Genomic DNA, 24481 nt, shown 5'->3' with positions numbered 1-24481 from the left:
TTTAAAATTATGAGGGGGATTGATAGAGCTGACGTGGATAGGCTTTTTCCATTGAGAGTGGGGAAGATTCAAACAAGAGGACATGAGTTGAGAGTTAAAGGACAAAAGTTTAGGGGTAACATGGGGGGGAACTTCATTACTCAGAGAGTGGTGACTGTGTGGAATGAGCTTCCAGCAAAAATGGTTGAGGCAGGTACAATGTTGTCGTTTAAAGTTAAATTGGTTAGATATATGGACGGGAAAGGAATGGAGGGTTATGGGCTGAGTGCAGGTCGATGGGACTAGGTGAGAGTTCGGCATGGACTAGAAGGGCCGAGATGGCCTGTTTCCGTGTTGTAATTGTTATATGGTTACATTTCTGCCCTATATTTCCCTATCAACATTTGCTCCCAATTTATAATTTCAAGTTCCCGCCTGATAGCTTCATATTTCCCCTTACTCCAATTAAACACTTTCTGAACTTGTCTGTTCCTATCCTTCTCCAATGCCATGATAAAGGAGAAAGAATTGTCATCACTATCTCCAAAATGTTCTCCCACTGAGACCTGACACCTGACACCTGACCAGATTCATTTCCCAATTCCAGATCAAGTACAGCCTCTCCTCATGTAGGCTTATCTACATATTGTGTCAGGAAACCTTCCTGAACATACCTAACAAACTCCATCCCATATAAACCCCTTGCTCTAGGGAGATGCCAATCAATATTTGGGAAATTAAAATTTCTCACCACCACAACCCTGTTATATACACAAACATACATATATACCACCCCACCCCGCTTTGCTTGTCCTTTCAATACAATGTGTATCCTTAGATGCTAAGCTCCCAACTATGATCTCCTTTCAGATACGAATCAGTGATACTCACACTTTTGGGTCTCATAGAAAGAAGTGAGTCTTAGCTGTGCTTTGGTCAGAATTACTTCAAAGAAATCAATCCTGTTAAATATTACTGGCACAGAGGTTTCCACATTAAGTGAAAGGCAACCATTAATGTACCATATGTCTGCAGTATATTAGTTAGCAGCACCTATATCCAGTTCCAGAAGTTTCGTTTTGACTCAAGTCCCATTTCAGGGACTTAATCCCATATTCAAAACAGACAGTCCAGTACAGCACTTAGGGAGTGTTGCCCTCACTAATGCACCTGCTTTAAGTACCTGGAATTCAATAATTATAAATTATTTATAGAGCACTTTCATACAGATGATGTAGTTCAAAGTACTTCACAATGGGATAAAACACTTTATAATGGAATAATACAAACATGAAAATAAAATAAAAAGTAAAAATAAGTATGAAAATAAAAGACACAAAGACACTCACAAGAGATACTGCAGATGCCAGTTATCTAGAGCAATACACACAACGCGCTGGAGGAGTTCAGCAGGTCAGGCAGCATCTATGGATTGGAATAAAGAGTTGATGTTTTGGGCCAAGACTCTTCAACAGGACACAGAGTCCTGATGAAGGGTCTCGGCCTGAAATATCGCCTGTTTATTCCGATCCATGAAGACAAGAAGATCTTAGTTAAAAGCAAGGTAAATAAATAGGTTTTGTGCTGACATTTAAAAGTGTCAACTGAGTTTTAGATATTGAACTCCACAGTTTAGAAATGTAGTTCAAAAAGCTAGCCTGCCTATTATCTTTTCAGGGAGATGTTTAAATTTAAGAGACTGGCGAAAGAAGACCCAAGAGCTTGACCAGGATTATAAAGTGAAAGTGATTCCATGATGTTCTCCAGTCCCAGATCATTAAGAGCTTTGAAAATAAGAGAACTTTATAAACAATTCTAAAAGATACAGGTAGCCAATGGAGAGTAGGTGTGATAGGCTCTTCATCCATGTTTTAATTAAAAGTTTATGAACATGTTGCTGGGACAGGAGAACCTCAGTTACAAGGAAAAATTGAAGAGGTTACAACTTTATTGCTTGGAACATAGAAGATTGAAGGGAGATTTGATAGAGGTATACAAAATTATAAGGGGTATAGATAGGGTTGTGCAGTTTTTTCCCCCACTAAGGTTGGGTGGAACTACAACTAATCAAATCAAATCACTTTTTATTGTCATTTTGACCATAACTGCTGGTAGAGTACACAGTAAAAACAAGACAACGTTTTTCAGGACCATGGTGCTACATGAAACAATACAAAAACTACATTGAACTACATAGAACATAGAATAGCACAGCACATTACAGGCCCTTCGGCCCACAATGTTGTGCCAACCCTCAAACCCTGCCTCCCATGTAACCCCCCACCTTAAATTCCTCCATATACCTGTCTAGTAGTCTCTCAAACTTCACTAGTGTATCTGCCTCCACCACTGACTCAGGCAGTGCATTTCACGCACCAACCACTCTCTGAGTAAAAAACCTTCCTCTACTATCCCCCTTGAACTTCCCACCCCTTACCTTAAAGCCATGTCCTCTTGTATTGAGCAGTGGTGCCCTGGGGAAGAGGCGCTGGCTATCCACTCTATCTATTCCTCTTATTATCTTGTACACCTCTGTCATGTCTCCTCTCATCCTCCTTCTCCTCAAAGAGTAAAGCCCTAGCTCCCTTAATCTCTGATCATAATGCATACTCTATAAACCAGGCAGCATCCTGGTAAATCTCCTCTGTACCCTTTCCAAGCTTCCACATCCTTCGTAAAACAACTACGTAAAACAACACAAAAACTGCACTAGACTACAGACCTACCCAGGACTGCATAAAGTGCACAGGACAGTGCAGGCATTACAATAAATAATAAATAAGACAATAGGCAGAGTAGAGAGCAGTAGGTTGGTGTCAGTCCAGGCTCTGGGTATTGAGGAGTCTGATGGCTTGGGGGAAGAAACTGTTATATAGTCTGGTCGCAAGAGCCCGAATGCTTCGGTGCCTTTTGCCAGATGGCAGGAGGGAGATGATGTCATGGATTAAGGGGGAAAGGTGAAAAAGTTTAAGGGGAACATGAGAGGAAATATCGCCACTCAGAATGCCGTAAGTGTGAGGAACAAGCTGCCCACATAGGTAGTGCGTGCAAGCTCGACTTCAACATTTAAGAAAAACTTGGATAGGTACCTGGATGGTGGGGCTCTGGTCCTGGTGCAGGTCAACGTGAGTAGGCAGCTTAAATGGTTTGGCACAGACTAGATAGGCCAAAGGGTCTGTTTCAATGCAACACTTTTCTGTGACTCTATGACTCTAGAGCAGATTTCTGAATGAGTTGAAGTTTGTAAATAGATTGCTTTGGAGCCAGTAAAAAGTGCATTGCAGTAAATCTAGTCTGTTTGATATAAAGGCATGAATTAATTTTTTAGCATCATTATGTAACAGAAACGGATGTATCTTTACAATATTTCTTAAGTGTAGAAATGCTGCTCTGGTCACTTTTTTTTACGTGGGATTTAAAATTCATTTTATATGCAATTCAATCAAGGTCCTATCTAGTAGATGAGCATAGAGACCCCATGATAATGTTGTAAAGAGGAGCTAGGAAATTATGTCAATCAATATTTCTAAAATAGATTACATCTTTGATTGTGGTTGACTGCTGTGCACACACTCCCTCACTTATTAACTACATTATAACGCAACAAACACAAAGTGCTGGAGGAACTCAGCAGGCCAGGTAGCATCTATGGGAAAGAGTAAACAGTCAACGTTTCAGGCAGAGACCCTTTATCTGGACATTATAACTGTGGCTACACTTCAAACAAAAGATACTCTTTGGGAAGGGCTTCAAATGGTGTTACATTATGGCTTTATTTCCTTTACGTTCAATTGTACATAAAAAAAAGAGAATGTGATAGTCATAGTCATACTTTATTGACCCCAGGGGAAATTGGTTTTCATTACAGTTGCACCATAAATAATAGATAGTAATACTACTATTAGTAAATAGTAATAGTCATGGAAATAATAAATAGTAATGGAATAGTAATAGAAAAATAGTTAAATAGTAATATGTAAATTATGCCAGTAAATTATGAAATAAGTCCAGGACCAGCCTATCGGCTCAGGGTGTCTGACCCTCCAAGGGAGAAGTTGTAAACTTTGATGGCCACAGGCAGGAATGACTTCCTATGACGCTCTGTGCGGCATCTCAGAAGAATGAGTCTCTGGCTGAATGTACTCCTGTGCCCAACCAGTACATTATGTAGTGGATGGGAGACATTGACCAAGATGGCATGCAACTTAGACAGCATCCTCTTTTCAGACACCACCGTGAGAGAGTCCAGTTCCATCCCCACAACATCACTGGCCTTACGAATGAGTTTGTTGCTTCTGTTGGTGTCTGCTACCCTCAGCCTGCTGCCCCAGCACACAACAGCAAACATGATAGCACTGGCCACCACAGACTCGTAGAACATCCTCAGCATCGTCTGGCAGATGTTAAAGGACCTCAGTCTCCTCAGGAAATAGAGACGGCTCTGACCCTTCTTGTAGACAGCCTCAGTGCTCTTTGACCAGTCCAGTTTATTAACAATTCATATCCCCAGGTATTTGTAATCCTCCACCATGTCCACACTGAAGGGTATCCCATAAAAGTGTAATAAAATGTGCAAATACCACTACTATAACCAAGTGACTTTCTTCCAATTTCTGATCACTATTCGTTCTGGTATTTTTGATTTGGAGAAATTAGTTCAGGAGCAGGAACCCAGAGGTCCTTGTCCAAGGATCAGAGGTGGAGAGGGTCAGCAACTTTAAACTCCTGGGTGTAACTATCTCAGAGGACTTGTCCTGCAACCAGCAGGTAAGTGCAATTGTGAAAAAAGCACAACAGCACCTCTACTTCTTCAGGGGTCTGCAAACATCTATGTCGTGGAGAGTGCATTGACTGGCTGCATCATGTAACACACATCAAAGTTGCTGGTGAGCACAGCAGGCCAGGCACCATCTCTAGGAAGAGGTACAGTCGACGTTTCAGGCCGAGACCCTTCGTCAGGACTAACTGAAGAAAGAGCTAGTAAGAGATTTGAAAGTGGGAGGGGGAAGGGGAGATCCAAAATGATAGGAGAAGACAGGAGGGGGAGGGATGGAGCCAAGAGTTAGACAGGTGATTGGCAAAAGGGATATGAGAGGATCATGGGACGAGAGGCCCAGGGAGAAGGAAAAGGGGGAGGGGGGGGAAACCCAGAGGATGGGCAAAGGGTATAGTTAGAGGGACAGAGGGAGAAAGAGAGAGAGAAAAAGAATGTGCATATATAGATAAATAACGGATGGGGTACGAGGGGGAGGTGGGGCATTAGCGGAAGTTAGAGAAGTCAATGTTCATGCCATCAGGTTGGAGGCTACCCAGACGGAATATAAGGTGTTGTTCCTCCATGAGTGTGGCTTCATCTTGACAGTAGAGGAGGCCATGGATAGACATGTCAGAATGGGAATGGGATGTGGAACTAAAATGTGTGGCCAATGGGAGATCCTGCTTTCTCTGGCAGACAAAGCGTAGCTGTTCAGCAAAACGATCTCCCAGTCTGCGTCGGGTCTCGCCAATATATAGAAGGCCACATCGGGAGCACCAGACGCAGTATATCACCTCAGCCGGCTCACAGGTGAAGTGTTGCCTCACCTGGAAGGACTGTCTGGGGCCCTGAATAGTGGTAAGGGAGGAAGTGTAAGGGCATGTGTAGCACTTGTTCTGCTTACAAGGATAAGTGCCAGGAGGGAAATCAGTGGGGAGGGATGGGGGGGGACGAATGGATAAGGGAGTCGTGTAGGGAGTTATCCCTGCGGAAAGCAGAGAGAGAGTGGGGGAGGGAAAGATGTGCTTAGTGGTGGGATCCCGTTGGAGGTGGCGGAAGTTACTAGCTCTTCCTTCAGTTAGTCCTGACAAAGGGTCTCGGCCTGAAACATCGACTGTACCTCTTCCAAGAGATGCTGCCTGGCCTGCTGTGTTCACCAGCAACTTTGATGTGTGTTGCTTGAATTTCCAGCACCTGTATCATGGCCTGGTATAGAAACACCAATACCTTTGAACAGAAAATCCTACAAAAAGTAGTGAATAAGCCCCAGTTCAGCATGGGTAAAGCCCTCCTAACCACTGAGCACATCTATATGAAATGCTGCCGTAGAGAAGCAGCAGCTATCAGAGATCATCACCACCAGGTTCAAGAACAGTTACTACTCCTCATCCATCAGGCTCTTGAATAAAAGTGAATAACTACACTCACTTACCTTATTTTTGAAATGTTCCCACAACCAATGATTTCACTTTAAGCCTCTATCTCATGATCTCGTTATTTATTGCTATTTATTTTTATTTGCATTTTCAGTTTGTCTTCTACACACTGGTTGATCTATCATTGATCCTATCTTAGTTACTATTCTATAGATTTGCTTCGTATGCCCACAAGAAAATGAATCTCAGTACTGTATATGGTGACTCAAACTTTATTACTCCCAATCACGTAACCATGGCTACCCGTATTTAACTATAATCAATCTCTCAAAACAAAAAAATCACTTCTGAAATTTAATAACTCAACCACATAGAGCCAGATTTTCTTTCGTGCGTTCACAAGGATTTAGTGAATAAAAGGAGAGCATTAATTTGATATTTAAGAGACATGTATTCCAAAATTGTTCGATCTCCTGGCCAGAAGCAGCTAAAAACGTTTCCAATATTGTACAGGGTTTGTTGGATTTTTTGGGGGGAATCTGCACGGTTGTTTGAACTCCTTAAGTCACTCAATTTATATATATTAAAAAAGATATCTACATTTATCCCCAAAGAGCTCAAGCCACGGATGAGAGACAGTTAGGCCAAATTCATCAAACTTCCCCTTATATTAAGACTTATAAATGCGGTACATTACCTTCAGCACAGTATAAATGTAAGTTATCATAAAGTAGGGAGGTGGGTGTGTGATCATAGATGCTCCAAATGATGCGAGGCAGCCAGACTAGTGGCCGCCATCTTCCCGCTGGGCTGTTGATGCTGTTAACCGTCACCTGGAGATTCCGTTTTGAGCTCGGCGCTATGTGGCTTCTGATTGGACAGGGCGGGGCTTTCTCGGCCACCGTACTCCGCTCTACAATCGACCCAATTGTGCGTTTTCGTCCAATTCGAGAGGGCGAACATCGGTGTGACAGGGAGGCACCGCTTGTCGCAGGCCGGTCAATCGGAGCACCACCCTTCCTCGGGCTTTACTCTTTGGAGAGAAGGAGGATAAGAGGAGACATGATAGAGGTGTACAAGATAATAAGAGGAATAGATAGAGTGGATAGCCAGCACCTCTTCCCCAGGGAACCACTGCTCAATACAAGAGGACATGGCTTTAAGGCAGGGGGTGGGAAGTTGAAGAGGGATATTAGAGGAAGGTTTTTTACCCAGACAGTGGTTGGTGCGTGGAATGCACTGCCTGAGTCAGTGGTGGAGGCAGATACACTAGTGAAGTTTAGGAGACTACTAGACAGGTATATGGAGGAATTTAAGGTGGGGGGGGGTTATATGGGAGGCAGTGTCGGCACAATATTGTGGGCCGAAGAGCCTGTAATGTGCTGTACTATGTTCTATCACCTGTCCGAAGCAACAAGGGCACGGAGAACGGTGAACATTGAGTTTCAGGAGCGCTGTTTAAATGCCCGTCAACACGTCCCCAGATCGTTTGACCGTCAATTAAAAGATGGTAAATTGGTTTGTCGTTGCCGCGTGTACTGGGGTACAGCGAAACATTTTGTTTTGCATGCCATCCAAACAGATCACATCACAGGATTAGTACAACGGAAAGGTGTTGACACAATCCTGAATAAAGTATTGTAGAGTGTGCAACGCATGCATGCAATGAGGTGTAAAGGGCTATGATGAAGTAGGTTGTGAGGTAGAGTCCATCTCATCATACAAACGGTCCATTCAATAGCCTGAGCCTGGTCGTAAGCACTTTCAGGTACGGTATTTGTATCTACTGCTCAATAGGGCTGGGAAAAGAAAATATAAAACTTTGAAGTGGGGATGACAATATTGTGGGGAATACATAACACCACTGCGCAGCAGGATTCTAGATTCAAAGCTAAACAGACCAAATGACGTTATGCTGAAAGGATTTCTAAAAGCTAAATAACGTATTTAATTTTAACCTTGATTCAAATTCAATAATTTCACAAAGAGGTGGTTGCAGGAGGCAGAGGAGTGGTTATGGGATTGCTTCGAGTCAGTGGACCAGGCTGTGTTCAAGGACTCATCTGAGCATCTGAATTGAATACACCATGATTGTAACAGATTTTATTAAAACAGCTGTAGACTATTGTGTCCCCACCTAATCATTCAGAATCTTCCCCAATCATCCCTGGGTGAACCATAAGATCCAAAATCAGCTGAGAGCTAAAGGCACTCAAGCCTGGTCACCAAAGTTTCAAGAGGTTCAGGTGAGATCTCCGGAAATATATATCACGGGCGAAGTGGCAATTTCGGACCAAACTTGAATCAACGAAAGATGAACGGCAGGGTTGTAGATGGTGAACTATGTACTTTGAACCTTTAACATATCCTGCATCCTTTAACATATAATGAGAAGAAAAAGCCAATTATTGATCTGGCTAATTATTTAATCCTCTCCACATTTCACCTGTCATCATTGCTGCTGGTGACTGTAAAGTAAGATTTAAGTGTTGTAAATCCAAAACACAAATGCCAGAAATACTTTTAACTTTACCACTGCCAGTCTTGGCTTGGATAGTGATGGCATTGTATGTTACACTTTTGCCCTTCTGGATTGCTGTTCTAGGCTGTGCTTTTCACATGATTTACTACACACTACAGGTTAATAACTGCCCAGGGTCTAGTCCAAAAGCCTTTAATATACTGCCATTCCAAAAAACACAGGTTAATTGGGCATCGATAGAGGACACACTGCCCAGAAAAATATTGCAGGGGGGAAAAAAACGCACATACCAAAATTAGGCTAACAACAGACACTACCCCAAATAAAAAGTGTGAAATTGACATTTTAAGAGATAGAGGGTTTGAGATTCACAAAGTACTAATTTTCAGTTTGTGTTTTGTTTTAAAAAGACAGGTCTACATTTTAAATAGTTTCAACTTCCCAGCAATTTCCAGAAACTTTTCAAAAACAACTAAAAGAAATATTAATCTAAGTTTATTTTGGAAAAGAATGATTTTGACAGCTGACTTTACAGAAATTCAAGATTTGGATCAAATTTCCAGAAGTTCCATGACAGCCAATCAACTAATAAAACTTTCAATATCCAGTCCAATTAACCTTACTGCCAGCTTTGCAAGCCACGTACACAAAATGCTGTAAGTATCAGCAGGCCAGGAAGCATCAATAGAAAAGAGTAAAGAGTCTACGTTTCAGACAGAGACCCTTCTCAGGACTGAAAAATAAGATGAGTAAGGTGGGGTGGGGAGGAAGCAGTGCAAGGTGGTAGGTGATTGGTGCAAATTCTGCTCTCAAGTATTTGTAGAACTGGGGTTCTACAAATTTTATTTTGTATGCTTCAGATTTTCCAAATATACTATATTTGTTAGCCTCAAACTGCAATTAAATTCAATTGCACTTACAATTATGTCGTTTGCTGAGAAATATTAGATATTTTCAGTGGATCCGGCATTATAATGACGTGGCTTTACAATCCTTAAATATATTTTGCAGGTTTTCTGGCCAGAGATTTTATGGCGTCTTGACATTACTTAAATTAAACTCTTCTTTCATACAAAATTTATGTTTTCATTACTGTAAAAACACTGAATTACCTAGAATTACTGAAACTTCAAGGCTCTCAGCTGAATAAAAATCACCCAATCATAGTAAAATTAATAATATGGAAACACACAAGGCTGTGGTGATATCAGACTGCTGTCCAAAAATCCACCACTATGTTAATAATACAATGCTACATAACATGATAATAGATTCTCCGCTGAACAAAGTTATGGGGAAATGCAGACCCCAACAAGTCTTAGGGGACCATGGGAAATATCTGATAAGCCCATGGGGAGCCATCAGGATTTCCAAAAGGTCAGATGGTAGATTATCAGAGTCTGTTAACTGTTCACCAAATTGTTATTATCCCCCCCCCCCACAATATAGAAAGGACCATGGTATATTAAGATTAAATTGTCTACATGTTCTAATCCAATCTAACCCAACTTCACAGCTAAAATCTAAATGTGGTCTTCATTCAATCCTATACAGTACCATAGGAAAATTACTTAATATAATGCACATGAACTCCCAATACATATTGCTGTTCGTTCATCGATAAATTTACTTTGAACAGTAAACTATTATCAAAATACATATACCATATGTCATGATATACTGAGATTCATTTTCATGTAAGCAATCAGTAATTACAAGAAACATAATAGAATCAATGAAAGATCACACCCAAGAAGATGAACAAACAAGCAATGTGCAGAAAATCTGCAAATACAGAAAGAAAAAAATTAAATAAGCAATAAATATCAAGAACATGAGATGAAGAGTCCTTGAAAGTGAGCCCATAGGTTGTGGGAACAATTCAGTTATGGGATGAGTGAAGTCATCTCCCCAGTTCAAGAGCCTGATGGTTGAGGGGTAATAACTGTTCCTGAATCTGGTGGTATGGGTCCCAATACTCCTGTACCACCTTCCTGATGGCAGCAGCTAGGAGGAAGCATGACCTGGGTGGTGTGGGTCCTTGATAATGAATGTTGATTTCCTGCAACATGCCTCTATATTAATGTGCTCATTGGCAAGGAGGGTTTAGCCCATGATGAACTGGGCCATGTCCACTACTTTTTGTAGGCTTTTCCATACAAGGGCATTAGTGCTTCCATACCAGGCAGTGACGCAACCAATCAATATACCTCACGACACATCAATAGAAGTTTGTCAAAGTTTTAGATGACATGCTAAATCTTTTCAAGCTTCAAAGAAAGTTGAGGCACTGTTGTGCCTTCTTCATAATGGCACTTGCGTGCAGGACCCAGAACAGATTCTCTGAAATGATTTGCTGACCCTCTCCAAGTTCCTTTGTAAAATTTTTTCCAAGGAACAACTATGAACAATTTACTGAAAAAATTTTAAATATTCTGGCAATTAGGCACTACAATCTAACAAGGCTGGCTCTAGTCAGCATTGATCAGAAATATTAAGATACATCTCTACAATATCCATTATTTCAGTTCAGCATCTACAGTACTGTGCAAAAGTCTTAAATACATATAACTAGTGTGACCAAAACTTTTGCACAGTACTGTAGTAATTTTATGTATTGTACTGCTGCAGCAAAAAACCATTAATGTTATGTGAACGATGATAAATAATTCTGATACAGGTCTCTTATGGACTAAGAATAGGAAGAGGGCATGGTGAGGGGAGGGAGCAGGAAGCACAAGAGCCATTCTGCAATGATCAATAAACTAATTGTAATCAAATGAACTTGCCTGGTTTCTTAGGGCTGTGTATACCACCCATCCCTGGCACTTCAGTGCCACCTGTCCCAGGCTCACGAGCATTCTTTAACTCCCACCAGATTTACAAACTCGTTCTCCACTCCACATTGACAAATACCATATGGTGCAAAAGTCTTAGCCTCCTGAGCCTGTATGTACTCAAACTGTATAATCTTAACTTTTTATGGTTGACTTTTCTGCTTTTTTGGTTTTGTATGAATTTATAATCTATTAAATTCATCCCAGTTAAAGACAGATGTTAACTACATTGGATCCTTTGGTCTCTGTTCAAAGTGTTGCTGTTCCAGCAGTACATTTAGTTCTGAGCTTAACTGCAACACTGGCACCCATCCAATAGTATGCTTAATTCAACCTGGTCAACTACCAGCCAATTAAATTGCTTCCAGGAATCAAAAGCATTGCAATTATCCAAAGTTAAGCAAACTAAGGATAAGCTTCCATTTAAATGGATTCTGGTTGAGGTAGAAGTTAAACTACAGTATGTGTAAGACCACAGAGAAAAGAGTAGAATTAGGCCATTTGGCCCATCAACTCTACTCCACCATTTTATTATGGCTAATCCAATTTTCCTCTCAGCCCCAATCTCCTACCTTCTCTGCATATCCCTTCATGCCCTGAACAATCAAGAATCTATCAACCCCTGCCTTAAATATACATTAGGACTTGGCCTCCACAGCTGCCTGTGGCAAGGAGTTTCACAGAATCATCACTCTCAGGCTAAAGAAATTCCTCATCTCTGTTCTAATAGGAAGCCCAGCAGTGTCCTCTGGTCGTAAGACACTCCCACCATAGGAATCATCCTCTCCATATCCAGGGCTCACCACCTGATTTCTCAAGGCCGTTTCCACTACCACGACATTATAATTTGGGATATTCCTTTGTCAAGGTGTAAATAGTTACATGAAATTTATCATCTGTGATTGATCTACCTGTAGCAAAGATTTTCATTTCTATCAAGTTTTATGAAGGGTGAGTAATAAATTTTTTAACCTTGACTAGACCAGAGGCAAGGATCAGGCCGATTCTGCTCGCTGTCATACTGAGGCTGTAAAACTGTTCAGGCCACTCTGGGCTTCGTGGCAATTTGCCCTGTGTAATGAATTGAGACATAGGCTTCAGGCCTATGGACTCAATTTCATTCTGAATGCTGTTGTTTTTATTGTTTGCATGGTGTGAATTTTTCTTCTCTGCAAATTGGTTGTTGATTTTTAAAAAAATCATTTCTTTTGGATTTCTTGCTTTGTGGCTGTCTGTAAGCAGACAAATCTCAAGGCTGCATAATTTATACGTACTTTGATAATAAAGTGTACTTCGTACAGTATCTCTTACCTCAAATAATGGATCAATTCACCATTTCTCAAATGCACCTTCCATAACCACATGATCTTAGAAGAGAAATCATGTTCATGGGGAACACTACCCAAATCACATACATAGAAATTTGCTCTCCATTTGCTGTTCGTTCTCAGTGGGTTAAAATTTTAGAACTGCCAATTTCAGAGTTTGTGGGTATATCCCAAGTAGTACCACCAGGAAACTGCCAAGAACTGTGAAAACATCCCAAAACAAAATAAAAAGGCTGTAATCTAAAGTGTACTGGAGAACTACCAGTATGCAACTAGACACATGGAAATAAATAAAGGTTGTTCTTCAGAATAGAGTGAAAAAAAGATCAAGTAATTGAAGAGGGAGAAATGGTAGTGAGATTTTAAAAAATCCATGTAAATGTCAAACATACTTGCTAACTTCTACTTAATACATATGAATTTAATATTTTATTCTTTGGCTAAACATGCCCATTTCAAATCCTTTAAAAACAAATAGAAATAACAGGTTGCTTACACTAGCATTATGGAAAAAATTGCCAGTTTAAAAACAATCCTCGGTAACATTTCTGAAATTCCAGAGGTATCAATGTGATCATTAAGATACAGCAAATTGCCAAGTACAGTACTGCTACATCAAAAGGCAATACTCTGCTCACCCTGTGGATTCAATACACTTGAAAATCTGAAAACATCTACTAGTACTACAGACAATATTAAAAAATTACATAACTTCATTTTGGTACAAACTGACCTACAGATCAATTAATCCCTGCAGGTACGGTTTAAGTACACAGTTGTAAGCAGTAGCACCAAAATTCTTAGATCAAGCCTGAGTGGAAAGTCACTAAAATATTGCAAATGGTTCCTGAAAATTTTGAAGATTATGGCTAATTAACATTTACACTCAATTACCCACTCCCAGGGTATAAACCTCAGTTGCATAGGAATAAAGTTTACTAGAAATACATAGGAGAGTCAGAATGACCTTATGGTCGTTCTGAACCTCATGCTTAAAGGTTCAAGTGTTCACAAGATGAAGCAAGCTTCAGAAACAAATTTGATTACAAAGAATCAAGATGCAGTTATTCCTTCCCATTCTACCAGGTATTGAACTTTGCCATCCAGAGTCACTCGACGAGCCAAGATTCGATACTTTTCACCACAGGCAAGTCTACCAGCAGCACCAAAGTAGTTGGTAATTGATGATTTTAAGTGATTTAGGTGCATATCTCGATCATCAATAATTTCGGTATCGAGTCCATCATACTGGCAATCATCCTTTTCCTCAACGTCATTCCCACTTTCTGATGTCTGTGCCTGAAATGTTCTTGCAGAGGTGCGGCCTCGTCTTTTCTTCAAACGCTGCAAAGTCAATGGCCAAGATCTACCAGTGCGAGTTCTCCTTCTTGGACCAGAAAGGCTGAATCAAAATAACACAGATGAGTTATTCAAAAGCAGCAATTTATTTAAAACTAAGCACACTAAACTGTAAAATTAACTACAATTATATCAATACTAGTTGCTATAAATACAGATATTGTTAAGAAACACCATTTCTTTAGTAAAAGTCTTCCAAGTTTCTAACTTTCAGTGAAGAGGTAGGTTCAAGCATCTGAATATAGCCAAACTCACTACCATCCCTAACAAATGAGCCCATCTTGGACCACAACTTTTCAAATGAAGAAAAAATAGAACTGACTTAACCTTAGGATTACAAATGTCTGTTTTCAAGTAGCATAGGATATGACAAAATATGCAAACACTATTATACCAGCATCTCTATTATCAAAATCTATGAACACTTCTGCATGCAAAAATATAAAAGAGATGAGAGTGGATATAGGACCACTAGAAAAGCATGTGGAGACCTTCCAATATCCAGGCAGTCTTTCTTTCATTTTTCTGTTTCTTTTTCTTTCTTTCAGGTAGGGGTATGTATTGGGGGGGGGAGGAAGGGTAGATATTATTATTCCATGTAATCAAGTTTGAAAACTGAATTAAAAAATTATATAAAACATAATTGCAGGTGGAGACTTAATTGCATCTTAAGACTCCCTCCTGGATAGACAACGTCCCCAAGTTTGTTCACTTAAAAATAGTGTAATATTTAATAATCTCATGCAATCGTATAACAGTGGATAGTTGGAGGCTTCTTAATCCCTAGTACACAAATCCTACCTTAGGATTGATTATTTTCTGTTAGATTTGAAATTGGTCTTGTCAGTAGTCGGTTGCACTTAGCATAATATACTGATATCGGATCATACTACTGTCTCTCTTATACTTAAATTAAACCACAAAAGAAGTGAATATAGTTGGCATTTAAATAATGCTTTTCTGAAGGATAACGACTTTTGCTCTTATCTTTCAGATAAGATAGAACTATACTTAAGCACCAATGATGTGGGCGGTGTTGATTCCATTCTTTGGGAGGCCACGAAGGTGGTTATTAGAGGTTGCATAATAGCATATGAGACAGCGGAAAAGAAGATTCAAAATGATGGCAAATCTGGAAGCTTCTTACAAAATAAACCATGAAGCAGAATTACTTAAGATTTCTGCCTTACGGTGTGAGTATAATTCTATAATGTCTAAGGGTGTTTCAAAACTACTGACACAAGTCAGACTGAGGTATTTTGAGCTTGGTGAAAAGCTCCATAAGTTATTAGCCCCTCAGTTAAGCCAGATGCAGGCCTCCAGGGCCATACATCGTATAAAGGCGAAAGATGGCTTTTTATTGACAGACCCAGAAAAAATTAATATATGTTTTGCGGAGTTCTATGTTAATGTTTACCAATCACAAGGTGGTCCGGACGCTGAAGCTATGGAAGCATTTTCTGATCATCTGAATCTGCCCACGCTGTCGACAGATTCAGTAAATACACTTGCTGCTGATATAAGCCTAGATGAGATCAAGAAGGTCATCTCCTCCCTCCTTAATAATAAGGCAGCAGATCCGGATGGTTTTAGCATGGAATTCTTCAAAGTATTTGGTCCAAAATTGTCACCTCTGCTCTTACAAATCACTCTAGGTTAGCTTCCAGATTGCCACCTACTTTATGTAAAGCCAATGTCTCCCTGAATCCAAAACCAGGCCGTGATCCCAAGGTGGTTTCATCATATCGCCCCATTTCGCTGCTGCCCATTGAAACCAAAATTCTTGGGAAAGTCCTGGCCAATAGGTTAAAAGAACGCATTTGTTCTATTATTCATCCAGATCAAACTGGCTTTATGCTAGGTAGACATACGTATTTTAATTTGCACCGTCTTTTCAATATTTTACATACAAAGCATGCAGAAGAGGCTGTAGTCATTTCATTAGATGCGCAACGTGTGTTTGACCAAGTGGAATGGCCATATATGATGTTAGCACTTAAGAAATTTGGATTTGGACCATCCTTCATTAAATGGATTGAGATAATTTATTCACACCCAACTGCTTCAATTAATACTAATCGGTTATTTCCTCCCCTTTTGCAATTCATCGTGGGACTCGTTAAGGCTGCCCCCATTCTCCGTTTTTGTTTGCAGTTATCATTGAGCCATTGGCTGTTAGCATCAGACAGGACCCTTTGATATCTCCCATTGATATACATGAACATAAACATCACCTTTAGTTATACGCTGACGATGTCCTTTTATACATCTCCAGCCCACAAACATCAATACCTGCCCTTCTGACTCTAATTAATAATTTTGGCAGTTTCTCAGATTTCTCTATTAATTGGGATAAGAGTGAACTTAAGAGTGCCAGTCACTGCAGTGGTTAATACAGTGTATTTACAGTCCATTCCCTTCAAAATCACATGATAATTTTTCCTATCTTGGTGTGACTATTACAAAAAACCCAGATGATCTTTTGCAAGTGAATTGGCGAAACAAAGTTGAGCAGATTAAATGCAATATTGACTTTTGGAAAATCCTTCCAATTTCTTTGGTGGGGAGGCTTAACGCAATCAAGATGATTGTACTGCCACGATTTTTCATCTTTTCCAGTCAATTCCATGTTTTATTCCTCTGTCATATTTTAAGCAATTGGATTCAATTATTATACCCTTCATTTGGAATTATAAAGCCATTAGAATTACTAAAAAAACACTTGTCAAAGCCCAAGGAAGCAGGTGGTTTTGCCCTACCGAACGTTAAAATGTATTACTGGGCTGCTCACCTATCCATTCTCGCAGAGTGGAAAAAAGGCCCACCCTCTACCCCAGCCTCATGCCCAGCATGGTTACTCATACAACGAATGCTTTATAAGAAGACTTCCTTACCAGCTCTCCTTAATAGCCCCACTGCAGTTAATAAGCCACATTTTAGTAACAGCTTCGCGGTCGGCAGCACTATAAGAATTTGGAAGCAGATCCAACTACACATTAAGGCCCCAAAAACTTATATTGACACTCCGATCTGTGACAATCATTCCTTTTTGCCTGGCCTGAATGATATTGTTTTTTTCCACCTGGAAACAGAGAGGCATCTGTAGAAAAGGTGACCTATATATTAATGGAAACTTTGCCTCATTAGCGCAGTTACAAGCAGTTTACAATATCCCTGCATCTAGTTTTTTCAGATATTTACAAATTCGAGATTATGTTAGGAAATATATACCTAACTTTGAGGTTTTAGACAAACAAGAGTCCCTGGAAGCAATAAATGAATTTGATCCTGTTACTCGTAGTGCGGTATCCTATTGTTATCAGATCCTACATAATGGAGCTCGGGTGAATACTGCAGGTCTTAAATAGGCACGGGTGAATTGGGTATAGACTGACAGAGGAGGTCTGAGATGAGTGTTTAAAGAGTATACATGATTGTTTGGTCAACGTCAGACACAGACTTACACAGTTTAAACCACTACATAGACTCCATTTTTCCAAAGAAAAGTTGCACAGTTTCTACCCTGATGTTTCGCCAGTTTGTAATAGATGTAAATCTGTGAACAGTAACTTGTCACATTCATCTGGTCATGTTGTAAGCTTTATGCATACTGGAAAAGTATTTTTCACTGTTTCTCTGAGGCTTTTGGGAAGTGGTGGGAAGCAGACCCACTCAGAGCCATCCTTGGAGCAACAAGCTCCCTATCTTCAGCCAATATGTATGAAAAAGTGGCTGTATTGTTTGAAATGGTGATTGCTAAGAAGTTAATCCCGCAAATGTGGAAAATGGACTCAGCCTACGCATGATCTGTGGCTGAGAGAACTGGCAAATACTTCACACAGTCTCAGTCTCTCCAAATGTAATGAGAACAGAGGGGACATCTTTGAAAGGATATAGGGCCCTGTATTGGTTTTCCTACAGGGTGAGGACTGAGGTTTTTTGGTGCGGTTTACCTCTGCTGCGTATGTTTACTTTTGCCTTTATATTTTTCTCTTTTGCTGCTCAATATTTAATTTGATTTTGCTATGGTTGTGGTTTTTGTGGATGTGCTGTGTTTATTTTTTGTTCCTTTGTTTGTTAGTAATAAAATTTTTTAAAAATTTAAATATTAAAAAACTTTCACAAATCAAAAGGACCAATAAATTGAAGGATTAGGAAATCTTATTCAAATATTGTCAAACAAACTCACTAAAGGAAATAGAAGGCACAAAGATTCAGGGGGTGGGGGGTTGAGGGAGGAGGGGGAGTAAAAGGCAATGTGGGGGGGTTGAGGGAGGAGGGGGAGTAAAAGGCAATGGAGAGCAAGCTTTCAAGAAATAGATTTTGACCCATAATAAACAGACAGCTCGAATTTGAAAGAGCAAATGATTAATAATTTACAAGTTAGAAATACTCTGAAGTAATATTCACTTCAATGCAAATCCACAAAACCAAGCACAAGATCTTAGTCAATTTAACTGACAATAAATCTCAGTCAATTCTATTGTTTTCCTTTCAATTTGGCAAAGCAATCCAATATCCTTTTAGTTTATAAAAGAAAATGATGCCTACCTGGACTGTCGAGACAGACTGGTTGAGGTAGTTTCTGTAGTACTAGCTGCACCGGTGGATTCTACATCAGAGGTATTAGAAGACTGTGCTGTTTGCTCAAGTCTCCTAAAAAATTAAAATGTGGAGAAATAATGTTAAGTTCAAGAGTGGTGTAATTTAAAAAGGCAATTAGAGAATTAGATAAGCTGGCTAAGGAAGCTTGCAAAATTAGAGCACAACAATAATTAAGGGGAAACGCTTGGAAATTACAAAATTCATGAACATACATGCAATCGCTAAAGGAAAAGGAACTTATTGTAGCGTATCAGAAGGCAAGAACAATATTAGATTCCAAGCTATGGCTGAATTAGCTGCATTTGTGCCGCAAAAACCAGGAGAAAGGAATCTACGCTCATATTCACATGCATACCTCACAAATTTCTAAAGATGTACTATGGAGAGATTCTAACTGGTTGAATCACCAACTGGTATGGAGGGGTCACTGCATAAGATCAGAAAAGGCTGCAGAAAGTTGCAAACTCAGCCAGCTCCATCATTGGTACTAGCCTCCCCCAGCATCAAGGACACTTTCAAAAGGCAATATCCATCATTAAGGACTCACATCACCAAAACATGTCTTCTTCTTATGAAGTGGTGGTACAGGAACCTGAAGGCACATACTCAACCTTTCCAGGAACAGCTTCTTCCCCTCCACCAGATTTCTGAATGGACAATGAACCCATGAACACCACCTCACTTATTTTGATCTTTTTGTACTTACTTAATTTGATGTTTTACTACATTCTTATTGTATTATGTATTGCAACATACCACTGATGCAAAACAACAAATTTCATGACATATACCAATGATATTAAACCTGATTCTGCCATTGTGGAAGAATGTAGTATTGTCTTGTATGGCATTGAATGTGGCAGTCCTTCAGGTCACAGCTGAGAATAATTGAGACTTTATAGCTGCAATTCAAAGAGAAGCTAAGGAATTGTGTTCAAGGCAAATTGCATCTTGATCAACAAAATGAAAACAGATAATCTGATCACGAGTACACTCAGACCCGCATAACGCTGATTTGTCGCAATGCTGTTACTCAATTTTTTATTGAAATTCTTAAAAATTACAAAAATTCATTCTAAACAACACTTAAAACTTCGAGGGGGCCGCCATTACAGTAAGCATTCAATCAGCCAATGCGATCGCTTTATATATGCTCTGAGCCACTCACACCCAATCACGCATTAGTTCCCTCTCTACCTTCCCTTCGTGTGTAAACATTCTTGCTCCCTCACCAATTTATTCCATCTTTTTTCACTCAATGTCTCGAAAACGGCCTTCAACTTCCAATGAGGGTAGTACTAGGAAAGCTGTCTAGGAAAAGCATTAGCAAAATTGTGAAGCTCCTGGGATTTCAGGCAGAACCAGTCATCCAAAACATCGTTGAACTGGCCAGTGAAGCAGGATTAGAGGATGTTAATGATGGTGATGTTTAAGAGTTACTGCATTCTCATGGTGAAAGCCTTAATAATGAAGAGCTTCAAGAATTGATGGAGCAACACATCCTGGGTGAAGCTGAGGACATGGATGAAGAAAAGGGAACACCAGCAAGAAACCTCACCACAAAATTCCTTAGCACTAGCACCATGACAATCACTCAAATCATGGACTAGTTCATTGAAAATGACCCTGGCTGGGAACAAAGCAACAAGGCAAAGAGGTGTTCGCGACATGATTTCCTGCCACCAAGAACTGCTTCATGAGAGGAAACTTAGGAAAAGGCAGTCAAAACTTGACACATACTTGAAGCCAAAGTTAGAGGAGGACCACAGTCTGGTCCCTCCTCTAAGATGTAACCACCACCTGCTTCCCCCTGCTGCTGCTGTGCTGTGTTGCTGCTCCACTGACGTACAGGTCAGGCCTATTTGTGTGTTTGTTACTCCACGAATTACTGTATATACATAAAATAATATACAGTATTATCTCAGGTTTGTGTTTTTTTAAAATCAGGCACATGTCCATTTACGTACTGTTATAATGACCCCCACATAGCGCTTCACCTCCGAGGTACGCATCCTCAGTATTAAGCCGGATCTGAGTGTATAACAGATTTAAGAACACTTAATTATTGTAATTCTCTATCTGTGATAGCTAAAGTTTCTATGTTGGATTCTAAGCAACAAGAATTTGTGAGTAAAGTGGTTCTTATAGAATGCCTACTCAATTCCATCTTTAATGTTCTTTGGCAAAGTTCACAAAAGCAATTAAGGATTGAGTTCAAGAGCCACGAGGTAATATTGTAGTTTTATAAAACCCTGGTTAGACCACACTTGGAATATTGTGTTCAGTTCTAGTCACTTCATTATAGAAAATATTAGAAGGTTTTCAAAGGAGCAGAGATTTACCAGGATGCTGACTGCATTAGAGAGCATGTCTTATGAGGATAGGTTGAGTGAGCTTGGGTTTCTTCTCTTTGGAGCGAAGGAAGATAAGAAGCGTCTTGACAGAGGTGTACAAGATGAGGAGGCATAAATTAAGTGGATAACCAGCGACTTTTCCCAGGATGAAAATGACTAATACAAAGGGGCATAATTTTATGATCAAAAGAAAGTACAGGGGTGATGCAGGAGGCAAGTTTTTTTTGACATAATAGTAGGTGCATAGAGTGGCCTGCCAGAGGTGGTGGTGGTGGAGGCAGATAAATTGGTGATATTTAAGAAATTCTTAGATAGACACATGGAGGGCTATGTAGGAGGGAAGGGTTAGGTTATAAGGTTGGCATAAAACTGTGGGTCAAAGGGCTTGTACTGCACTGTAGTTTTCTTCGATGTAATAATAAGTTAAAATAATTTCAGGTTTTGTTTCAAAAACTTGTTTTGTACAGAACTTAGTTACCTTTTGGGACCAGGTAGATCCAAGGCAAGTGAATCCAACATTGCAGACTGGTCCTGAAAATCACAGTGGCTTTGGTTACTTTTTTCACTTTCCTGAAAAAAAATGCTGGATCAATATGGCTATGGCTACAACACAAAAAAAACTGCAAGTTCAACTGTGAATAAACATCACAGTCTGTCTTGCTCTTCACTGATGCATAGCTCATTTAAGTCTAGATGCACTTTCCACTATTCCACAATCAGTCTTCACATTCACACATCTCTCAGCAGTTGATTGGCAAATTTAATAAACTACAGGAAGCTTAGAAGTTGCTCTACATCACAAAAAAGAGAAAATCTGCAGATGCTGGAAATCCAAGCAACACACACACAAAATGCTAGAGGATCTCAGGCAGCATCTACGGAAGAGTACAGTCAACATTTCAGGCCGAGACCCTTCAGCAGGACTGGAGAAAAAAAGATGAAGCTGGGGGTAGGGGAGGGAGAAACAAGGTGATAGGTGAAACCGGGAGGGGAGAAGTGTAGTAAAGAACTGGAAAATTAATTGGTGAAAGAGATACAGGAATGGAGATGGGGGAGAAGCACCAGAGGGAAGTGATGGGCAGGCAAGGAGATAAGGTGAAGTTAGAGGGGAATATAAAAATCGGGGGGGGGGGGGGGGGGCATTACCGGAAGTTAGAGAAATTGATATTGATGCCATCAGGTTGGAGGCTACCCAGATGGAATACAAGGTGTTGTTCCTCCAACCTGAGTGTGGCCTCATCATGACAGTGGAGGAGGCCAATAATACATATTGGAATAGGAATGTGAAGTGGAATTCCCACTGGGAAATCTCACTTTCTCTGGTGGATGGAGCATAGGTCGGCGAAGCAGTTGCCCAATCTACATCTGGTCTCACCGATATACAGGAGGCCACACTGAGAATACTGGACATAATACATGACCCCAACAGACTCACAGGTGAAGTGTTGCCTCTTTGGGGCCCTGAATGGTGAGGGAGGAGGCATAGGGGCAGGTGTAGCACTTAGTGCCAGGAGGGAAATCAGTGGAAAGGGATGAATGGACAACGGAGCCACATAGGGAGTGATCCCCGCAGAAAGCAAAAAGTGGGGAGGGAAAGATGTGCTTGATGGTGGGATCCCTTTAGAGATGGCAGAAGTTGTGGAGAAATATGTGCTGGATGCCGAGGCTGGTGGGGTCGTAGGTGAGGAGAAGAACCCTATCCTTAATAGGGTGGTGGGAGCATGGGGTGAGAGCAGACGTGTGTGAAATGGGGTGCGTATTGGGGTCATCTACTGTATCCAGTGCTCCAGGTGTGGCCTCCCGTACATCGGTGAGACCAGACAGATTGGGAGACCGCTTCGCCAGAAAAAGCTGGATCTTCCAAAGGCCACCCATTTTAATTCTACTTCCCATTACAATTTGTCTATTCATGGTCTCTATTGTCGCGATGAGGCCACACTCAGGTTAGAGGAGCAACACCTTATATTCTGTCCGGGTAGCCTCCAACCTGATCGCATGAACATTGATTTCTCGAACCTCCGATAATGCCCCCCTCCCCTTCATCATTCCCCATCCCTTTTTCCCTTTGCCTGCCCATTGTCTCCCTCTGGTGCTCCTACCCCCTTCCCCTCATCTTTCTTCCATGGCCTTCTGTCCTCTCCTATTAGATTCCCCCTTCTCCAGCCCTCACCTCTTTTACCAATCAACTTCCGAGCTCTTCACCCCTCCCCGTTTCACCCATCACCTCCCCTCCCACCTTTTACATCTATTCCTCAACTTTTTTTTCTTCAGTCCTTCTGAAGGGTCTCAGCCCAGAACGTTGACTATCATCTTTTCCATAGATGCTGCCTGGCCTGCTAAGCTCCTCCAGCAGGTTGTTCTATATATTCTCTTTAGTCTTCATAACTATAGTTCAAAAGGAAATTTATAGTCTTACAACAACTTTTCTCCATTTTTTCTGGGATTCCAGATGTACATTTATGTGTTAACTTGATCATAGATATATTACTAAAAAATTGTCATTACCTTCCAATTATAGGAATGATTCTTAATTTTAAGGTTTGGCATTTTTTGTATTGAAACAGTGTGCTTCAGACCATTGATGACTGATAAATGTGATTTGATCACATCTGGTACACTTAAGTACTACATCCATGCAACCTATCTATTTTTTAAAACCTGCTTATAAAGTAGTCATTGCTTTATTTTAAAGCAAGCTTACACAATTACAGAATAGTTAAAAATTGCCATCCAACATTTCTAGCTGCAAGTAGTTTAAGAATGTATTATTATATATAATACAGAAGTTACCAGGAATGGATCAGCACTAAGCTTCAACTGGTTTAAAATGTAGTTTTCAAAGTAATTTTCGTATTTTTATATATAATACCCACCTGTTTATGTGTATTATAATCAAACTATTAGATAACCAAAATCCTCAATCACTAATCCTTATACCAATGTTATCGAAATTGTCTCAAATAGGTTTGTAATAAAGACTATGCAACTCAGTTCTGCAATAGTAAATTTACTTTTGTATTAATCTTTAACAAAATTGGTCAGATTACCTACTCATGACCAGCTGGAAATCCACATGCAGAGATCAAACAATTCAGCAACAGTACAACTCCCAAGCAAAATAATCTCAACTGAAGTGGTCATTCAGGATTGAATCGTCACTGGAAAGGACTCACGTGATAAGTCATTTGACTAACATGGATACCATCTCTACTACTGTAACATTAATTTGAGATGTGCTCCTAAACTGTAAATGATAAATACAAAGTCAACAAGCATCCTTACCACAGTTGCTGGGTTAGAAAATCTCTTTATTTTCTTCAATTTTGTGTATTGTTCAGATGATTCAACTGAAGATTTTTTCTTGCCTTTCTTCTCTATGCCATTATTTAATGGACTAAAGAGAGA

The 24481-nt window shown here is 40.2% G+C and overlaps 2 protein-coding genes across 13 annotated transcripts in view; both read right to left on the bottom strand.

Moving 5' to 3' along the window:
• The window catches only part of ccdc18 (coiled-coil domain containing 18), a 132935-nt gene extending 125995 nt beyond the window's left edge, over positions 1-6940 (bottom strand). For all 8 annotated transcript variants that reach the window (XM_072273455.1, XM_072273454.1, XM_072273453.1 and 5 more), the window contains exon 1: positions 6809-6940. Coding sequence is in view for 6 of the 8 variants with exons in the window: in XM_072273454.1 (XP_072129555.1) it covers positions 6809-6865 (57 nt within the window). In the remaining 2 variants the exon portion in view is untranslated. The remainder of the gene's footprint in view (positions 1-6808) is intronic.
• A 3319-nt stretch (positions 6941-10259) lies between these two features.
• The window catches only part of mtf2 (metal response element binding transcription factor 2), a 46447-nt gene continuing 32225 nt past the window's right edge, over positions 10260-24481 (bottom strand). For 2 of the 5 annotated variants that reach the window (XM_072273448.1, XM_072273450.1), the window contains 4 exons: positions 24359-24470; positions 21555-21646; positions 18669-18773; positions 10261-14160 (listed from right to left, as the gene is read on the bottom strand). In XM_072273448.1, coding sequence (XP_072129549.1) covers positions 13812-14160; positions 18669-18773; positions 21555-21646; positions 24359-24470 — 658 coding nt within the window. In that variant the 3' untranslated portion in view covers positions 10261-13811. Of the gene's footprint in view, positions 14161-18668; positions 18774-19269; positions 19370-20689; positions 20754-21554; positions 21647-24358; positions 24471-24481 lie in introns of those variants that run through there. The other 3 variants (XM_072273449.1, XM_072273452.1, XM_072273451.1) reach the window with 3 other exon arrangements.

Source organism: Mobula birostris, chromosome 12 (genome assembly GCF_030028105.1).
Source record: "Mobula birostris isolate sMobBir1 chromosome 12, sMobBir1.hap1, whole genome shotgun sequence".
Lineage (NCBI taxonomy): Eukaryota > Metazoa > Chordata > Chondrichthyes > Myliobatiformes > Myliobatidae > Mobula > Mobula birostris.
The sequence above is the reverse complement of the archived record's forward strand: the minus strand, read 5'-3'. Positions and strand labels throughout refer to the sequence as shown.